Source organism: Podarcis tiliguerta (assembly GCF_965153285.1).
Source record: "Podarcis tiliguerta genome assembly, chromosome: 8".
Taxonomy (NCBI): Eukaryota; Metazoa; Chordata; class Lepidosauria; order Squamata; family Lacertidae; genus Podarcis; species Podarcis tiliguerta.
The window spans coordinates 19,534,566-19,554,683 of record NC_139541.1 but is presented as its reverse complement, the minus strand read 5'-3'; the positions used below and the strand labels follow the sequence as shown (position 1 = coordinate 19,554,683).

General features: G+C 39.9%; 1 protein-coding gene across 5 annotated transcripts in view; it reads right to left on the bottom strand.

Moving 5' to 3' along the window:
* The window catches only part of PRKCZ (protein kinase C zeta), a 93,110-nt gene that overhangs the window by 36,491 nt on the left and 36,501 nt on the right, over positions 1-20,118 (bottom strand). For all 5 annotated transcript variants that reach the window (XM_083454008.1, XM_083454011.1, XM_083454010.1 and 2 more), the window contains one exon: positions 1,241-1,326. In XM_083454008.1, the coding sequence (XP_083310134.1) occupies positions 1,241-1,326 (86 nt within the window). The remainder of the gene's footprint in view (positions 1-1,240; positions 1,327-20,118) is intronic.

Here is a 20,118-nt window from a genome sequence, read left to right as displayed (position 1 = left end):
CTTTTTTCATAACACTCCCCCCCATATCATAAAAAGTAACAAATGTTTTAAAACATCTTTCTTACTAGAAAAGAAACTTATTCTAAGGTAAGGACAGAACTGAAATGGATGTACAGAAGGTACTCACACTTATGTTTGTGTGTGTCTGAAAATTCATAATAGTAGAGTCAGGGGCATTAGCCTTTACATGACTATTTTTAACTAGGCCTCCATTTAGCATCAGGGAACACTGGTACTATTCACAAGCTTTTAAAACTGTGCATACCATTCAGGTTGAGCTTTGTGCTTTATGTGCCACATAAAAAACTGTTTATCCCAAAATTCTGGTTTAATTGTCCCCTAAAACCTCTTAATATTCAAATCAGAGTGCACTGGCATATGACAGCCCCACATTAATCTGTGAATCATATCACTTAGATATTAAGACCATAATCAGGAAATATTTTGCTCACCGCTTATTAGGGGTTCATGTATACATACATATGTAGATAAGTAAGTGTGTGTGTGTGTGTGTGTGTGTGTGTAGCCATTAAAGAACTCTCCACCTTTCCCACAAGGCAGCAATAGTCAGACAATCCTTATAATTAACCTAAAATCCAACACTCCCCTGCTCATACATTTTTCACAAAACTTCAGAAGACTGTATTATGTAGAGAATACATGCTGCAGCATAATGGGCTGGGTTAAGGAAGGAGGGGTCTCTGGATTCCTTTGCTTTTATAGATGAAGTCAGACCCTTAACACGGCTGTGTCTTTAGTACATGCAGTAGAGTTTGCAGCTCAGTAGATAAAAATATTTGTGGTTTCGTTAATTAGGTCATATCCATTTAGCTCCTCTGCATTTTAAGAGAATTCTAAGCATCTTAACGCTAATTACACACAATAGGAAAAAGGAAGCGCTGAAAGACAATAAATAGGCTTAGGGGGAGTATTCACGATGCAGACTGGCTGGAAAGGCAGCATGAAAAATATTTATTTGGACACAGACACACACAAAAGGCAAGTTTTCAAACGCATAGAGGAGAAATTAATCCTACATTACTGTCCCCACAATGAATTCAAAGACCTTTTATTCAGTAATATTGCATAAACTGAATTGAGATGAACCAAATCTCTGCCTATTCTTCCCCAGTATAGGAAGCTTCCAGCAGGAAAGGATAATAATTCACAGCACCTCACACAGATATACAATACACACACCACTCCCGAGGCTTTTTTTTTTTTAAGCAACAGTACTCACTCTGTTAAAGCGTTTGGCTTGGAACAGATGCCCATTCACTCTGTACAGCTTCCTCCATCTTCTGGCTCCACGTCGGTAGATTGATTCTAAGAAGGAAATTAAAAAGGTGTAAAGCAGGAGCATAGTAATACCACACGCACTCTACATCGAGCAAGTTGCGCCTTAATCTTGCTTTCCTGAGCATCCACGCACAGCTAAATATTGCTGGTAACACAATCTGCTGTCAAAAAGCATCTGGAGGAGATGCTTCCCCCCACCCAGCCTCTCCCATTCCTCCATCCCCCCCTCTTGCTGTTTCCCCTCACATGATTATAATCTTGTTACAGTTCTGTGACTGCTTGCTGCTTCAAGCTCAGGTGAGATGGAGAGAGATAACTGGGTTAAAGAAACAGCATTCCTTGCTAACCCTCATCATGGCAGTCTTGCTGTACCAGCTTTTCATGAAAACATCAAGGATACAAGTTAGCTTAAAAGGATAGTGCAAGAAGTACAAGAAAACCATACAAATCTTTGAACAGTTATGATTCCCATTTTCCCTGTGCTAGAAGATGATGTCACTATTTGATCTTCCTTTTTTAAAAAAATAAAAGAGGGAACAATTCAAATGTTTTCTCAGTTGTACAGTAATTTTAAAAATACAGAACCAGGACAAAGGAACCTTAGGGACATGAGGACCACTCAGATAGATACCGTGGCAAGTTAGATTTTTGCATCACCTGCGCTTTCCAGGATGAAATTGGATTGATAGTCATAACTCATCTTCACAACAATTGTGATGCAAGTCACTATTACTGGCATTTTATACAGAGGGAACAGAGTCTGACAGGTAAGGATTTGCCCAAGGCCATTCAGATCAGAGTCCAGAACACGCTACCCAATGGACTATATATTGCCTTTCACACAGGATTACGAGCAGACATGAGGAACATGATGTGGCTCCTTAAGGGGTGATATAAACAGAGTAAATAAATGTCTAGATTCACAATTACCACCCCAGAGGTAAGGTGGAGTAGAGGCGATGGCAGCTGTAAGCAGTAGGACTCGCTAGCAGTCCACACTGGGGGAAAGGAAAGATGTACTGCTCTACTCATACCCCACAAACAGCAGTCTATAATAACTAGTTACAATTTCCCAAAAGGAAGCAGAGGAGAAGAGGCCAGGTGTACAAAGTTGTTGCTAGTGAATTGGCTAGGTAGCAGGATGTGGCAAAAGTGAAACTCATTAGTCACACTCCTTACTTTTAAAATTAAAAGTTACTCCTGGGAAAGCCATGTTGTTGGGAGCTACAGTAGGAACTGAATTGTGCCCTAAGAGAGACACAATTACATCCTATTTAATAATTTTCAGGTTACAAATTTTAAGAAGTCCGCTCAATGCTTTCCTTAAAAAAAAATGTACATGCGAGTTCTTGGACTTTCTCAGAGAACACTGAATATTATTTCATCTATTTACGAGGGCGGTCTTCAAATATCCTGACATAATAAACTACAACCTCTGAGATGAGATTTGTGCTGACAGAACTTATTTGGGATCACAGCCACTCTAGCCAAACTGATATGAAGAGACAATCTGAAGAATTCAGTACTAAAAAAAAAAAAAGTGTTTTCTGCTTTATTTTGCTATCAAAATATGCACAAAAGCTCTTTTCACCACTAATGAAAGACCTATAGCTTTCCTAACGCAGAAACTGTTTTCTGAACAAGTTTACTTAGACTTGGCTGTGTAGCAGTTTTAGTTAGGTTATGGCTAATTCAGAACCAATTTCCACTCCCTGAAGAATGAAAAGTAAAAAGTTGAGATAAAAACCAGATTTAAAGGAGATAACAGAATGAGCAACTGAGTACCACAGAAAGTGCCATTTTCTTGTTTTAGAAACCTGTCCTACAGTGCTAATACATGTCAAGATTTGAAGAACTACTTTTATATGGAATATTTGGATTTTTCCTTGAACAGGACCCCTTCAACTATGTAATCTCACAATAGAGTTTGAGTCTGTTCCGTTTTAAGAACAGTTTTTCATGGTGCATAAGAGTTGCCATTTGAAATACAATAGTCCAAAGCAGCGTCTTGGGTCTTTTGGGTCCTGGTTAAGAATGTTAATGTAGGCGGCTGAAACAAGGTACTGTCTTTGAAAAGTAGCACTCATCATGCTCTGCTTTCTCTGAAGGGGTGGAAAAAATGATTTATTTTAAATAAACACAGCCCTTCAGTCTACAAAACTCCTATGGTAGCTAGCAGATTAACTAAAAATCAAAGATCATCAATACATTCAATGAGTAAAAACAGAAAACCAATGGATGAAATTTCCTTTCTTTTAACTTGAAACCATTGCTCCTAGCCTCCGGAGCTGGAGAAAACAAGCTTGCTCCATTTTCTATGTTTTTGAGAAATGCATGCTGGGTCTTAATAATCACAGCAACCTTATCTAAGTGCTTGTAGACCGATTGTTTACTTATCTGTTTGATGACATTTCCTAGAATCAATGTCATGATAACCGGATGGTAGTTACCTGGGTCTTCTTTCCCCCACTTTTTCTTTGCAAGAAATGGATCTTTCAGAATGGCGGCACCTATTACCAGGAATTGCCCGCCCACTAATATTAGGCAGTTTTTAAAACTGTCTTGTTTAGAAAAGTGTACCCAGCCATGTAATACTATGTATTTTTTTAAAAATAATTGCTGATATGGCATATATGTTGATAAACTAGGTTTACTAGCTTTTAATATCTAATTGTATCGGTATTTTTATGAACATTTTATATTCTATGTAAACTACTTAGATTATTGATAAAGTGGTGTATATATTCTGTTATATAAATAAACGCCTGTGGAGAGTAGAAACAGAAGCAAAAGTGAGTGAAGTAACAACAGCACATTTTACCTTTGTACAGTAGGCTAGTTTTTACTCTCACACACCTCTCTTTCTATGCTCCACCCAGGCTAGCAGAAGGCATGATTAGAGCTCAAGGACACATTATCGCCAAGCAAAAGTACTTGAGAAGTGAGTGAGGCAAAGCTGGTGAGATGGATGTAGCCTGGGGATTGAGTGAGTGATTGTGTGGTGTGTGTGTGTGTGTGTGTGTGTGTGTGAGAGAGAGAGAGAGAGAGAGAGAGAGAGAGAGAGAGTGTGAGTGAGTAGGGAGGAAGTATGAGAAGAGTCCTCAAGGCCAGACAGAGAGTTTTAGAGGGCTACATTTGGCTCCCAGGTCTGAGTTTCCACACCCCTACTCTAGCAGCCTCCAAGTTAAGATTGATGCAAGTGACTGTTCTGAAAGTACTTAGCAAAACAAGTCTCATTAGGCCTGTTTTGCCCAAGAGTCATACTGCATGAATTTTGTCCAATACTCATTACCCACAGAGATTTTATTTTGGCCTGAAAACACCAGATCCTGCCCATTTATTACACAGTATTCCCTTTGAAGAAATCTCCCCTTTCTGCATCCAAGCCTAGTCTGTCTTGACCAGTCAGAAACTGAAGGCCTTAAGAAAAACAAACCTTGATGTGAGCTTTTATTTCAACATCTATTAGTAGAATATTCATAAGGAATTGTAGTAGTTTCTATAAGAACAGTATGCCCAAGGTTTGAAATAACACATTTGAAACCAACTATGTGACACACATGAATGCTGCAATGTGGAACTAGTGTTCCTAAAAACAAAATAGGTAACTAGTATTACACACACAAGCAGGACACAAAACTCCAAGTATGTATGAGACAATGCTTAGAAGCAATGCTTTATAATTCGGGGATATAATTCCTAGCCCCTCTAGAACGGCAATAAGGAAAAAGTCTTGGCGTGAAGAAACACCTGTCCTTTCCTGCACCCTCTTCTACAAAAATTTCCTCCTTAAGAGATGGGAACAGTACTACGAGACTCCACCCTCCAGGATGGCAGGCAGGTGTCCTGAACAAGAGCACTCCTCTGAGGAGGTAGGAATGCCCTACAAATTTTTGTAGGAGACCCCAATAATTCAGTTCCAAAATACTACATTTGTTTTAGAAACACACCAGGGGACTCAGCACAAAGATAAAGTGACAATTGTGGCAGCTTCTGGATTGCTGCCACCTAAATTAAATGAGGCACATATGAAGATCTGGAGGGTTTTGATTTTGACAGAGCCTCCTTAAATGGAATAATCCTGTAGCAATTCTTAAACAAAACTTAAAATGTAGTCAGAACCAACTAAACACTTATGTAAATGTCCTTTAAAAGCCAGCATCTCTTGAATTACCTCAGAGCTGGGAATAAAATGTGCAGTGTTTCAAAGCCCTTAAAACACATTAGGACTACAAGTCTTAATTAGTATAACGAACATTGAAAAAAAGTTTCAAACAATATTTTTTTTAAAAAAAAAACACCAATGCATTTAAGAGAGACCAAGGCAAACAAAATGTCTATTTCAAGGCCACTGAAGATCCCCTCCCCCAGCAGCTCAACGCAATTCACAGCAGAAATACCAGCGCTCATAACAAAAATGTCCTTGAGGCAGGGACTCTTAAGTGCAAATATCTTCAAACTCAAGATTTTAAACAGAGTTGACAGAATTCTGGCATTGGTTGGAGAGATTGCTAATTCCAATAAAGGACTTCAAGCAAATGCTTAAAGCAGCATGCAGAATTCAAATGCTTTCAAATCCTGTCGAAAACTAGAGAACTAACAACTAAAGAAAAAAATCTTCAGAGTTCAGATTTTGGGGAGTGGTTAACTTTATTGGGGGGGGGGGTTATACAACTTTCCAGCCCGAACAAAGGTCTCCAGAGAACAAAGGTCTCCGAGTAACAAAAATCAAAACTAAAACAAAACCAAAAGGATCAGTGTTCAATCATACTTTAAAACCACAAAAAGCTGTAAGAATGTTAACACTGCCCATCTAAATGTAAATAATGGGACTATTTCCCCCTCCTTTGGAAGTGAAGGGTGCTGCCACCAAAAAGGCCCTTATGCTATATTTTCTTTTAAGTTGGCATAATGCAACATAATAGTCAAAATAATTAACTAAGTGTCTCTGGCTTAGCTTGGCCATCAATTCTGGGTGGTCTTTGGAAAGATACCACTTTGGCACTGGCTTCCATTTGCAATAGGGGAATAAATACTGGTCCAGCTTACAAGGCTGTTTTAAGAACCACAGAGACAAGCTATGCAAAGTGATTTGAAGAAATGAGGTAGAGCAAGAACTACCAAGGATTGCTGATGGATACTTCAAGAAGTGCATCGGACCTAGTCCACAACTTTAAACAACACTGTGGGAGAATCATTCAATCAGTACCCTCACCAACAGACAGGGATGAAGAAACAAGACACTGCTGGACTCAAACTCCCATCAGCCCCAGCTAGTATGACCAATAGTCAGGGATGACAAAAACTGTAGTCCAACGATGTCTGGTGGGGGAGCTGTTAAGAACATAATAACTTAATGACAGCCGGCTGGATCAGGTCAAAGATGTGTCTAGTCCAGCTTCCTGTTCTCACATTGGCCAACCAGAGATATCTGTGGGAAACTAGGGAACAGAACAACTGGTATTCACAAACATTACTGCCTCTACCAGTGGAAGTAGAGCATAGCCATCATGGCTAGTAACAACTGATAGCCCTCTCCTCCATTAATTTGTCTAATCCTCTTTTAAAGCCATCCAAGCTGGTGACCATCACTGCCTCCTAGGGGAGTGAGTTTCATAGTTTGGCTATGCTATGTACTGCATGGCAAAGTATTTTCTTTTATCAGTCCTAAATCTTCCAACATTCAGCTTCTCTGGATGTTTCCAGGTTCCAGTACAGTGGTACCTCAGGTTAAGAACTGAATTCGTTCTGCAGGTCTGTTCTTAACCTGAAACTGTTCTTAACCTGAAGCACCACTTTAGCTAATGGGGCCTCCCGCTGCTGACGCACAATTTCTGTTCTCATCCTGAAGCAAAGTTCTTAACCCGAGGTAATATTTCTGGGTTAGCGGAGTCTGTAATCTGAAGCGTATGTAACCCGAGGTACCACTGTATTACGAGAGAGAGAAACCTTTCTCTGCCTACTTTCCCCATGCTATGCATAATTTTATAAACTTGTATCATGTCACCTCTCAGTCACCTTTTCTCTAAACTAAAAGTCTCAAATACTGCAACCTTTCTTCATAGGGATGTCACTCCATCCCCTTGATCATTTTGGTGGCCCTTTTCTAAACATTTTCCAACTCTACAATATCCTGTTTGAGGTATGGTGACCAGAACTGTACACAGTACTCCAAATGTGGTCACACCATAGATTTGCATAACAGTATTAAGATATTGGCTGGTTTATTTTCAATTCCTTTGAAAATAATTTGCCCTTTTCGAGGCTGCCACACACTGGGTTAACACCTTCATTGAGCTATCTAATGTGACCTCAATGTCTTGCCCAGACAAACCACAACTGTAATCATGGTTTGTTCTTCGGTTTACAACTTATGATTTGTCAAAAAGAGGCAAACCATGAGCTGGGACTCAAACACAACACTACACTAAGACAAACCATGGCTTAGCTCACAATAGCAGGACTGGAGGAGGTGTGCAGTGGTCAAAGTCTTCTTTCCAAGAACCAGCACATTTGTACTAAGCCATGGTTTGGGACAGTATTACATGCCAACTAGCTCATGGTTTTGGGGGTGAAGTTTTGACCTATCAACCTGCTAAGTTTTAATTTTCCTGGAACTGAGTTTCAACTTCTTCCATCAGCTGCTTAATGTTGGTATTTATTATTAATCATATTTTATTTCTATTTTAAGTATATTATTGTGTTGTAAATTGCCTTTGTGTTTTCAGAAGGACCTTGAAGAACTACTTACTTTCACTGGCTTATTCATGAGTGATTCTTTATGCTGCTATCAAGTTCCTTTGGGGAGGGGTTGTGTTTTATCTCTGGGCTGGATGTTTATTTATTATTTCTGGCTTTATTTAATAAATTGATACCCTTCTCTCCCCCAAATATTTCAAAGTCTTACAGAAAAAAATGACCCAGACACAGTAAAAAGTTAACAATACCATTAAATGTGTTTTCAGGGTTGTTGTTTTTTTTTTGGGGGGGGGGGGGGATAAAGTATTAGGATTACAACCAGTCCATGACCCAACTTCACCATCCAGAATAATTTGATCATTGTTAACTTGGTGCAGCTTGCACTTTCTTTTACTCCAGGCCCAGTGAATTAAAATGAAATGCAAGTTTTTAATCTGTTACATGGGTTTGTGCTCAGCCCTCCACAATTATCTTTCAGACAGTTCTTCATGCCCTAAATGGCAAATTGGAGACTCGTTAGAGATTTTTTAAACATACTGAGCGATGGGTGTGTTTTTTTGGCACCTTGCAGCACCATTTTTTCAACCAAACTGCCCACAAGCTTTTCATATCTGCTATTGGTGTGGTCTTTGAATTTAGATTTTTTATTTGAATTCCGTGCATTTTTAGTATCCTTTTGTTATTGGAGAATTCCAGGAACTACCAGAAGCCCTTGAAGAACCTGCACTAGGCCGTCTGAATCAGGACTGCTTAGATGCGATATCTTTGCTTCTGGTGAGTAATAAAGAGTGCTTAATTACGAGCCACAGTTCAGATGACACAATAAGCTGGGCCTTGGCTAACCACAGCTCGGGCAAAAAGGGCAGCAGAGGATGGGACAGGATGGAACCAAGCAAAGCTGCTCCAAGCACCTCTTTGAGAGTATGTGTACCTGTGAAGTTAGCTATAGTATAGTTCACAGTGTCATACAAACTGTTGGAAGTGTGGGAATGCAACTCAGCTTGTATTAAGGTAGGTGGGTTTGCATGGGGTTAAAGCAGATAGAAAAGGGGACCTCCAGCATTCCAAAACTGTCTCACTTCCACCTCTGTGCTGTACTCTCCTGCATTCCTAGATGGATATGCCAGATGGGGTTCATCAACCTGAGAAGGGAGCTCATCTAGGAGAAGGAAAAGGCTAAGGATTAAACCCAACACGAATCCAGAGTGGAGTCCCTAAAACAGTTGGATGGCGCCTTGTATGCCCTCCTTCTGGCAACTCCTGCAGCCAAGCTGGTGCCAAACATATTGCTCTGCTTTCCTTTGGACCTCATTTGTGAGGCTGAAAGTGGTGTCTTGTCGTCCGCCCAGGTCTGTTCCCTGGAGAGGTCGTTTCAGTGCAACTAATGCAGTGGTCTGACTTCACCACAGAGGCACAATTCATTGTCTCTTGAAATGGACACATAACGACACCCCCCCCCACACACACAAATGCCGGTTTTTCATCTCTTCTTCCTCCTGTAATAGCTTTCTCCTCTTATTCCCATCTATCTATCTATCTATCTATCTATCTATCTATTTATATCTATCATCAATTTATCTCCTTATGGCATAGGGCCTTCTTGGTAGTGGTGCCCACCCTGTGAAACTCCCTCCCATCAGATGTCAAAGGAATAAACAACTATCTGACTTTTAGAATACATCTGAAGACAGCCCTGTTTAGGGAAGTTTTTGGTGTTTTATTGTGCTTTTAATTCTGTTGGGAGCTGCCCAGAGTGGCTGCAGAAACCCAACCAGATGGGTGAGGTATAAATAAATTATTATTATTATTATTATTATTATTATTATTCCCTCAACACTTCCTCTGACCTCTTTCCCCTAGAAAAAGAAAACCTCCCTTAACCTACCCCAACGTCTTGGCCTCCCTGCCATCTTCACTTAGCACAGCTGGGAACAGACAGACAAGTAAGGGACTGGGCAGGCTGTGGCAATAAGCCCCCTCCCCGAAAGTAGCCTGATATCCGCTGGTGGTCCCCAGCACACAGCTTAAGAAATGATGGACTTATACATTATTTGACCATGTACATAAACCTTAGAATTCCCAAGCAAAAGTACTATTGCCTGTACTTCAGCATATTGTAAGCCCGGAATCTGAAAGTAAAACTCCTGTCAAAAGCTGAACTTAATTCTCTTGTGTTCATCCTGCATAGGACACATAGCTGTTTTATTTCATATAATGTTCCAATTAATTTACTTCGAAGCACTTAGTCTTAAAAAACATGATCACTCAATACAGCTGTTTAGTACTCACACACAGTCTAGAAACAAGCCTGTATTAGTCACAAGGGGTGAGGAAAATTAAATACATTCTGGTCTCTAAACAGCAGAGTAGGCTTAAACTAGTTATAAAAACATACTTGTCAGGGACTCTGGGGTTTGAAACAGGAACCTGAAGCTGAGACCTGCTACCTAGGATTGAAAAATGGAGTCTGCAATATCAATACCTGTAACTAGCAAGCACTCTAAATATTAGGACCATGGCCTTCTGCTCTTGCCTGGTCAACAGAGCAATGTCCTCTGCCTGTTGAATTTCTGCTTTTCCATACTTCCAGCTCTAGTAGTCAACATAGGGAAAACCTGAACTAAATAATATATTCCTCCAAGGTTGGATTCTGTTGGAGTTGCTTAAGGCCCCTGTCTGGCTCTGTAAATTGATAAATGCATTTCTCACTGCAAGGTGGGACTTTAGAGGAGAAGTAATATGTAACGGAAGCAACTGAATGTTTTACAAGCTGCTTCATGAGAGAGAATCTCTGTTTTCTTTTGAGAGATAGAGAGAAAGAAAGCTATCTAACCCTTCTAAACCACTGTAGCAGCAAGCAGACACGGATGCTCTTCTCATCAGGATCAAGGCAAGTTTGGATTAAGAAGAGTGGGTTACAAATACAGACGCAAATACAGGTTGGAGCAATTGAATATTTTACCAGATAGCTAAGATGTTAAACTACAGACAATCTTAGTTTTAATTTACATTTCAAATTGCCCCTTGGTGACGCTCACCATAATAAAGTTCTTCTCAAAGAAAAATGACGAATTGTGATGTTTAGTGATTTCTTAGAGGAGAAAAAATGGAACACAGAAAGGGATGAAACACTGGGAAGCTGAGAATGAAAAGGACAAGCAAGAGGCCAAGACCTACTGAAGTTAATGTCCATGACTAACTAAAGTTCATTAAATGTAAATGGTCTACTCTGAGTAGGACTTTGTTGAATACAACCACGTGCATCTTGTAAGGCTTAAACAAGCTCCTAGCTGTTGTTGGTTTTTTGTGAGGGTTTTTTTGAAAGAAGAAACTTACTTATCCTTGAGAAGCTTAGCTTTTCATAAAATTAAGTCTGCATGAACATCAAAACATTTACTGGATCACAATTCTACATAGATTGGCAACAAACACTAGGGCCCCCAAATGTATATATGGTTATCCCCCAAAGCAGGCAGCAGAACTAAAAAAGCTAAGCAATCTTAATTTGATCTCTAGTAATACCCAGCTAAAATTAAGTTTTCCTTAAGGGAAAAAAATGTATACCAGCAGTGATATACTGGGTTGGATCTGAAATCAGGTCACAAAGAAATCAAGTTAGTCATGACTTAAGTTCCACTGATCTCAATGGGAATGAAGTTCAACTTAGCCCGGATCCAATCTGCAATACTTTGCTTTTACATTTACATTTAAGCAATCTGCCATTCCTCCTCCAAAAAAAGAATGCAGAAAGCAGAGTTCTGCCAGTAAAACATCCAATGAATACAGTACTTTGGTGTTGAAATTGACTGAGACCAGTGACATATGATTATAAGGTTGTATCCAACCACACACCCTGCCAAGCAAATGCTTGAATAGTCTCTTTTTGAAGAAATGACAGGATTTAAATATAATCTTTAAAATGCTGATGTCACTTAAATCTAAGTGTAGGGCAACAGGCGGTAGGTGGCCACTGATGAGCTAAAGCAATTTGATAGCTTTTCTTATGAATTCCCTTTCAGAGAATAGGTCAACAAGTCCTCTACTGTTGCGTGCATTATTACAACAACATGATTTCAGACAAATTATCCTGAAACTATGTGAGAAGCTTTTTTCACACTACAGGAAATTCAGTTCTGACTACCCTCTCCTGGTAAATTCAATAACTGCATCATTTAAAAGGCATTATTGAAAAATCTTTCAGAAAAGATTATACCACCAAGTGTAGTGTTGCAGGTGTGTTAAAAATACACAGAATTGGGGGGTGGAGGTGAGCCTGAGGTGCACAAAGCTGCAAGAAGTATGAAACCAGATACTGCAAAGCTTTTGCTGCTCTTTCACACCACACTATCATACCCATCACCTCTCTGCTCTTTTAGAGCATCTGCACTTAAGCCTGCTGCCAACTGTTTGAATGCAACTCTTTAAAAACTTTGATATTTTGTTTATGAATTATTATAGTGTTCCTACTCTTCTGGGGATCTTATTTCTCACTTCAGATTAAGTGCTCCTTCGTCTGTTCTGTGGTGTCAATATGAGGTCTATGTCTGGCTGGAGGAAAGGGGGAAGGTAAAGACTAGGTAAAGACACCTATTTGAAGAGTCACAGAAAACAGAGTGCATAACACAGGTGGATGGTTATGCCAGGTGAGAAGATGTGGCAGACATTTGTGACCACAACTGGATTATCCACCTGTCTGTGGGATGGGGCGCATTGTAACCAATATGATGCTGACACACAGCTCTCTCTTGCTCTGTCATTTGAAGCATCAAGTAACCCCAGTGGCAACGAGTGCATATTTCCCGCTCAGACAGAAATACCATGGCCACAATAGCCCATGTTCTGGTAACCTTCCAGTTGAGGCTACAGAAATGCACAGTACATGGGGCTGCCTTTGAATATGGTCTAGAGATTGCAGCTGCTTTCAGCCAGAAAACTGACAAGTTCAGCTGCTCATAACCAATTTGAAAAAAGGTTTGCTTTGGCTGCCTGTATTTCACTGAGCCAAATTCAAGGTTTTAGTGTTGGCAAATAAAGTCCTGAATGACTTATGACATAACTAATTGAAGGAGAGGCTCTAGTTGAATTGTCCTGGTTGTGATTTAAGATCTACAGCGGACATTCTTGTCATTTCATCACTGAGTAATGCCAAAGAGTTCTTGTCAGCCTTTGATATTATCAACTATGGTATCCTCCCGGGGCACTGTTTTACAGTCCAGAGAGGATCATTGGAAAAGTGTATTTTGGCCCCCTGGTGGGTATGTTAGTCCTCCGTGGTACCCCCTATCTTATCCCCAGTGCAATTTGATATCTACATGAAGCCACTGAGCAGTCATTTGGAGTTTCAGGGTGAGGTACCACTCATCTCTCTTTCTACATAACATTTCTACATAACATTTGAATTAAGATACAAATATAATACCGAATGGGTCATTTTGTTAAAGTAACTTTCACCCCTTTGAACAGCATTACTGATACCTATCACCAGCTGCTCATGACATTTTTTTCCTACTTCAGAACTGGTTTCTCAAACATTTGCACGGTGAGTATTGCATGAAACCTGTCCTTGGAAACTAGCTGTAGATTAATGGCCAACACCTTAAAATGAGGAGAAGGAAGCAAGTATTTTAGTATTACAATTTATACTGAATGAATAGATGATACATTTGAAGTCCCCCATCCATAGTTAAGAGCTTTGTACTCTATGCAGAAGAGCCTATTCTTTCTTGCAAGTTTACAAGTTCAAAGAACGGAATGAGGCTTATTTATCAAGCTAAGCAATGGAACTTTAAAAGTTAAGCTATAATAGAATAAGGTTGCCTTTACAAAAATGTATTTTTTTAACTAATAGTCTCTTGTATTGCGTGGCTTTCAAAGTAGCAAGTGAATTACGATCATCAATCAAGTTTCTCTGTGTAATGAATATGAATGCAAAGCTGTTGTTAAAGGGATAAACTCTGACGCAGGCTTACAGTATTGAATGGAATAGAATAATTAATGTAGGAGTTGTCATTGCTTTCCATAGTGTAAGAGTTTGTTTACCAGCAAGTACAACTAATTATATAAGACGCCTGCCAGCTGTACTGTTTGAAAATGTCCTTCTGCCTAAAAACAGCTTTGCTAAAGAACAAGTGAGGGCTCTTTGTAAACTCTTGTGGATTATACAAGAAAAATGGTCATTTCCACAAAAAAGGAAAAACTCTTTTACTAAAGAATAAATGATAATGGATCAAGATTATTTGCATGAAGGGATCAGTCTGTATTTGGCCATACCTGTTTTGCATAAATCCATTCCCTTTAAAAAAACAACAATGTGCAAACATTTGCATTTAAATTGTGTGCATTTATCCTAATATGGATTTTGTACACATTTTCCTTTGTGTCTCCTCCTAAAATATATACTTTCATAAGCCATTTTCCCTCACACATACATTTCTCGACTTTTATTTTTCAGCTTGAACTGCATCATAAAATTCAGAAATGTATGCTGTTCAAAGAATTACCATAACTGTGCTCTCTGATCTGTGTATTAGCCCAGGAGGTACAAATTAGTTACTTCAGGTAAAAATGAAATTCTCCTCCATCCCTATTATAGCAACCATCACCAGAGCAGAGGGCTCTACTAGCTGGCATTCACCATTCAGGTCAGAAAATGTTCTACCCTGTTCTTAACCAACACCTGGAATTAAAGACTGGCTCCACCTCCCTCTGCAGCACCTCAAAAGGGTTTACTGTGGTGCTGGTGCTGCTAATGGATGTTTTTGAATTTTGTGTTTTATTACGATACTGTTTACTTTAGAGAATTGTTTTTAAATGGAGTTATTATAGATAGTGATTGCTGATGTAGGTACTTATATTTTCCTTTCCTTTTTTGTCATGCTCTGTTGAGTGTCATGTATTCAGAAAAGTGGTATATAAAGTGAATTTGACTATGTAGGTGGCTGTGCAGTACTCAAAATTCTGCTTTAGAATGGTGCTTCAAGCACGCATTGCAATTTAAGGTTAAGTAAAATAAAACCACCCAACAGTGCTCACTGCAGCTGCCTACGGCATGACTGGTAGCACAGAATTACAGCCATGAAAAGGTATTACAAATACATGCAACAGAACCAGCCAAGAAAGGCACCATACATATACCAAACTGTTGCCTCTAAAATGTTCATATATACATCACATTCTTTTTTCTAACTAAGACAGTTTTGGTTTTATTTCAAAAACCACAGCATGAAATAATGAATTTTAGCAATGTTTTTATACTCCTTAAGTATTTTATAAACCAAATATTTATGTCAGGGCTTGGTCAAATGCAAGGACATTATGTAACAGCAGACATGGGGAACTTATGGTCCTCCAGATGTTGTTGGAATCCAACTCCCATAAGCCCTGGCAAGCATGGCCAATTGTTAGGGATGATGGAAGCAGGAATCCATCAACATCTAAAGGACCACAGGTTCCCCATTCAAGGATTAGGTGTTTCAAGCAAGTCTGGACAGTACAACTACTGAGTTCAATTACGTGATACTTGGGGATCAATTTAACTATAATTTTAGACTGCAGATGCTCAAGTGGCACTTAATATAAATAGATCTTCACAAACCTTCTCCTAGTGTCAGAACTTAAAATATCCACCCAACATCCTTCATCAGCTACCTTCCATCCATCCACCAGACAAAAATAAACAATTGCAATATTCTTGAAGGAGTTTTATCTATATGGTAGTTACTCTCAGCAGTTAACATACTTTGCAATCATTACAACATAACATTGTCATCCAAACTGCTACATTACAGCCAAGTGAAGAAACAAAGCATGCTAATTATGACATTCAATTAGCATGAGTTCTTGCCAAAACTATACTCAGGCTTTAGTTGATTAATGCAACCTAAAAGGCTTCTGGGGTGAGGAGGGAGGAAATAGATGGTGTCTTGGCAAGAGATGCTTAAGTGACCAAGCCAGAGTGAAGAGCAAAATGAGGACCAAGAACTAGTCACATTCTCAAAGGAGCCTTGTGTAGTAGCAACACAGAGAAGCAGAATACCACAGTGAAAACACAATGCAGGTGCTTACATGCACTGTGTCACGACTGCCCCTCTGCGGGTCTGTGTGCCACCTCTTGGAGGAGCCAGCCAGTTCAGCAAGGAAAAAGGTTTGGGACACTTCTGAGCAAGCTCTAAGGCTGAAACGCTGCAGATTTCCTTGTGCATAAACCCAAGTTGGACTTACTACCAAAACTGCCCTGATCTAGTAAGCAATTTTTTTCTTCAGAAGCATTGGTTGTGAAAATTAGTGAAAATTAATGCAAAGATAATCAATCACAAGATTAAAGTATTAAAAAAAAACCTGGACAGGACCCCTAAATATTATAAACAGGGAACATTTCTGGTCCACAGCTCCAATTTATGGCCAACATTGTCTGCCAGGCTCCCCAGTACTTGCCACAGCAACTTCTCACTCAGCTGTCCTTTCCTTCTATGCTTTCTTTCACCTGCCCTTCCTGTCGCCTTCCCCTCTATAAATTGTTGGTTGCTCTCGGCAAAGAGTGACTAACAGAAACTTCACAATGTTTCGCTAGATTTCTTCAAGTTTTGCATGCCAAATTCCGCATTTAAACCAATACCCCAACCATTTACTGGCTTATCACAGTCCTTTTCCTGACCACTGTGTATTCCTCTAATTATGTTGTGGAGTGCCATTTCAACATGTTTGCAGTGTATTGGGGGGGGGGGGGGAATGCATTGATACATTTTAAACAGAGCACCCATAAACTCAGCAGCTAATAAATACGGTAGCTTTATTAACTCTTCCATGACAAATGTGATAAAACCGATTGTTACTGTGCTCCAGTCCACTTCCAGCAGTGGTAATCCTGTTACCACGACCTTTGGTTTGTTTGTTTATTTATTTAAAGGAAATGTAGAAAGAATTTCCAACACACTGGCACTTCAAAATGTCTTCTAAACATGCAGTGTTTAATCAAATGCTCTCACGCTGCCAGTGAATTTATGAACAAATAGGCAACTCATCATGCATGTCTGCTACAACTCACTGCATATAGCCTTGTATCTCCACACTATGTACACGCATCACCTCGCTTGCCTCCCAAAAAACTGCGCTGTAATTTATCTTTAAAATGCATTCTTTGGGGGCAGGCAGGATGTTTTGCTTGCACAGAAACAATAAAGGATGGCAATTTTGAAAGCTCTAGACAACTCAGAAGAGAGCCCATATTCAAATCACTGCTGAGCCAAAACAGTGGCTGCAGTGGTAGCTGTTTCATGAATATTTTAATCATCACCACCCATCAAATTGAAATATGTCTTCTCCTTGTGTGCTTTTCACACCCTTTTGTAAAAGGCTACAAAACTGTTCATAGGCAAGCGTCTGAGCGGCACAGGGGAGAACTGAGTTCAAATCGCCAACCAGTCAAGACAAATGTACAAATGCTGTATCTGAATGCACTTCCACACCCAACCATGCACGTTTAGCCACCATCACACTCTGCCCTTCATACCACAGATGGAGGAGCAAGCTGTATCGCTGGGCTGATACAGCTTCTTTAAACTGCTCCCGCCCCGCAGCTGAGCGAGCCCCAATGTCCCTCCTGAACGGCTCCATGCCTCTCTGGTTCATGCAGGAGGCATCAGAGCTTGCTCATCTGCGGGGCAGGAGCAGTTTAAAGAAGCTGAGGGAGGAATAAGCTGCATCAGCCCAGCGATACAGCTTGCTCCTCCATCTGTGGTATGAAGGGGAGAGCGTGATGGCAGCTTCACCCAGCAGTATATTGCGGGGGAAACAGCCGCTGCTCATGAGTCCCACTGCTACCAGTGGCCCAATGTTGAAAGTGATGCTGGTAGCACAGGGAATCAGGAGCAGTGTCGGTTTCACCTGCAATATACCGCTGGGTGAAGCCGCTATCACGCTCTGTTCCTCATACTGGTCCTGGTGATGTACTGAAACATTGCCCAGGCCTACTAGTAGCCACTGACAGCTTTATCCTCCATGAATTTGTCTAACCCCGCTTTGAAAGCAACCTAAGCTAGTGCCCCCCTCCACATTTTATGTCAGTGAATTCTGTAAACTAACTATAAACTGTGTCAGGAAGCACCTTTTGTCTGCTCAGAATTTCTTGCCAATCAGGATCATTGGATGACCCAAAGTTCTATTATTATTTATATTATGACTTGCTTAAAAACAAGTGGTCCAAAGCAACTTTCAAAAATAGTACAAATCATTAAAACTAAATATAAACACCAAGTCACAATGATAACTTAAAATACACATCCACGTAATATTATGAGGAACAAAAACATAGCTTTATAATCCTCTATCATGCACTCCTTATTTGCTATTTTTCGGAACTAAAAAGCACCAATCATTTTGCTTTCCTCATAAGTTTTTCGGTCCCCCACCTCATTTTCCACCACTACAGTATACTGTACAGTGTGCTCAAAATGTGGCTGCACTATAGATCTGTACAACAGTATAAGAATCCTGGTAGTTTTTATTTTCAATTGCCTGATACACAGGAGTATTAGAAATACCTGATCTGGACAGAATACAGAGTCCTTATTATTTCCAGAGCTGACTGGTGGAGAGTCCACCCATTATTGCATGCTTGGCTTCCGGGCAAGCCGAGTACTAACCTGCAATTAGTTTAACTTAAATGAAAAGGTAAGTTGATCTCTATTCACAAATAACTGGTTTTGATTTCTTTCATTGTTGCTTCACTGGTGTTAGGATTTATGGGACACACCAAAGGGGAAAAAATGAATTTGAGAGAAGCTGTAGTGTAGCTGTCACACCCAAAGTGCAATCACTGATAAAATGTATCTGAAGTGCATCCTTCCAGTTCTAGCAAAATATACTAGAAGCTATTTTGATGGATCAGAGAGAATAATCTCCAGTTTCATGTGAAGTCAGTCACAGTAGAACACCAATGATTACATCCCCTAAAAAGAACACTGCAAAATATGCAATACAGTGGTGCCCCGCAAGACGAATGCCTTGCAAGACGGAAAACCCGCTAGACGAAAGGGTTTTCCGTTTTGGAGGTGCTTCGCAAAACAAATTTGCTATGGGCTTGCTTCGCAAGACGAAAATGTCTTGCGATTCCTGGGGTTTTTTCCCCTCCCCCCCCTTTTTCCCAAGCCCCTAAGCCGCTTAAAAGCTGTTCGTAAGCCGCTAAACAGCTGATCGCTAAGCCGCTTAACAGCTGATCTAAGCCACTTATCAGCGGATCTAAGTCGCTAATAGCCTTTTAGCAGCTAATCCGCTAATCCCTTAAGCCTTTAATAGCCGCTAATAGCCTTTTAGCAGCTAATCCGCTAATCCCTTAAACCTTTAATAGCCGCTAATAGCCGCTAAACCGCTAATAGCGCTAATCCGCTAATGGGCTTGCTTCGCAAGATGAAAAAAACCGCAAGACGAAGAGACTCGCGGAACGGATTCTTTTCGTCTTGCGAGGCACCACTGTAGTCCCGATCCCTGTAAAAATGGAAAAGGAGTGGGATTTTACGCATGCTCTCTGTTGAGTAAAAAAAAAAAAAAAGAGTATGCATTATTTCCAATCTCTGTAAGAAATATGAAAAATAGCTTGCTACAGAACACTAATTATTACACACGCTAAGTCAAAACAATCACACCATTTCCCTTTTATGGTTAAGCCAGTTTTCTGTAAGAAAAAAGCATTTAAGGTAAAGATGCTTCTTAAACTCAGTTTTTCCTGTATAGTGATTTATAAACAACTTTCCACATATCTGTACACCAGGAAAACAGCCACTCAGGAATATAAAACCTGACCTTCATTTCCTTTTCTCTCTCCCTTCTTCTTCCCTTCTCCCCCCTCCCCGAATGTCATGCTCAATTGAATTTTCTCTTTGTTCTCAGATTCTCTCTTTCCAAGAAAGCCCAAAGCTGTTCTTGTTACAGTTTTATGCTGGTCAGATTTCTATTCCCAGAGCTTAATTCATATTCTTATCAGAGATGTTGTGTTTTTTTAATGTGGAATTGCAAACAAGTGGTAGTCAAAGAAATGATGTATGCACTTTTATACCGTTTGATTTTGTAATAGTTTCCAGTATCCAGGAATGTTGTTCGTAGTACCATAGAATTGTAAAGTTGGAA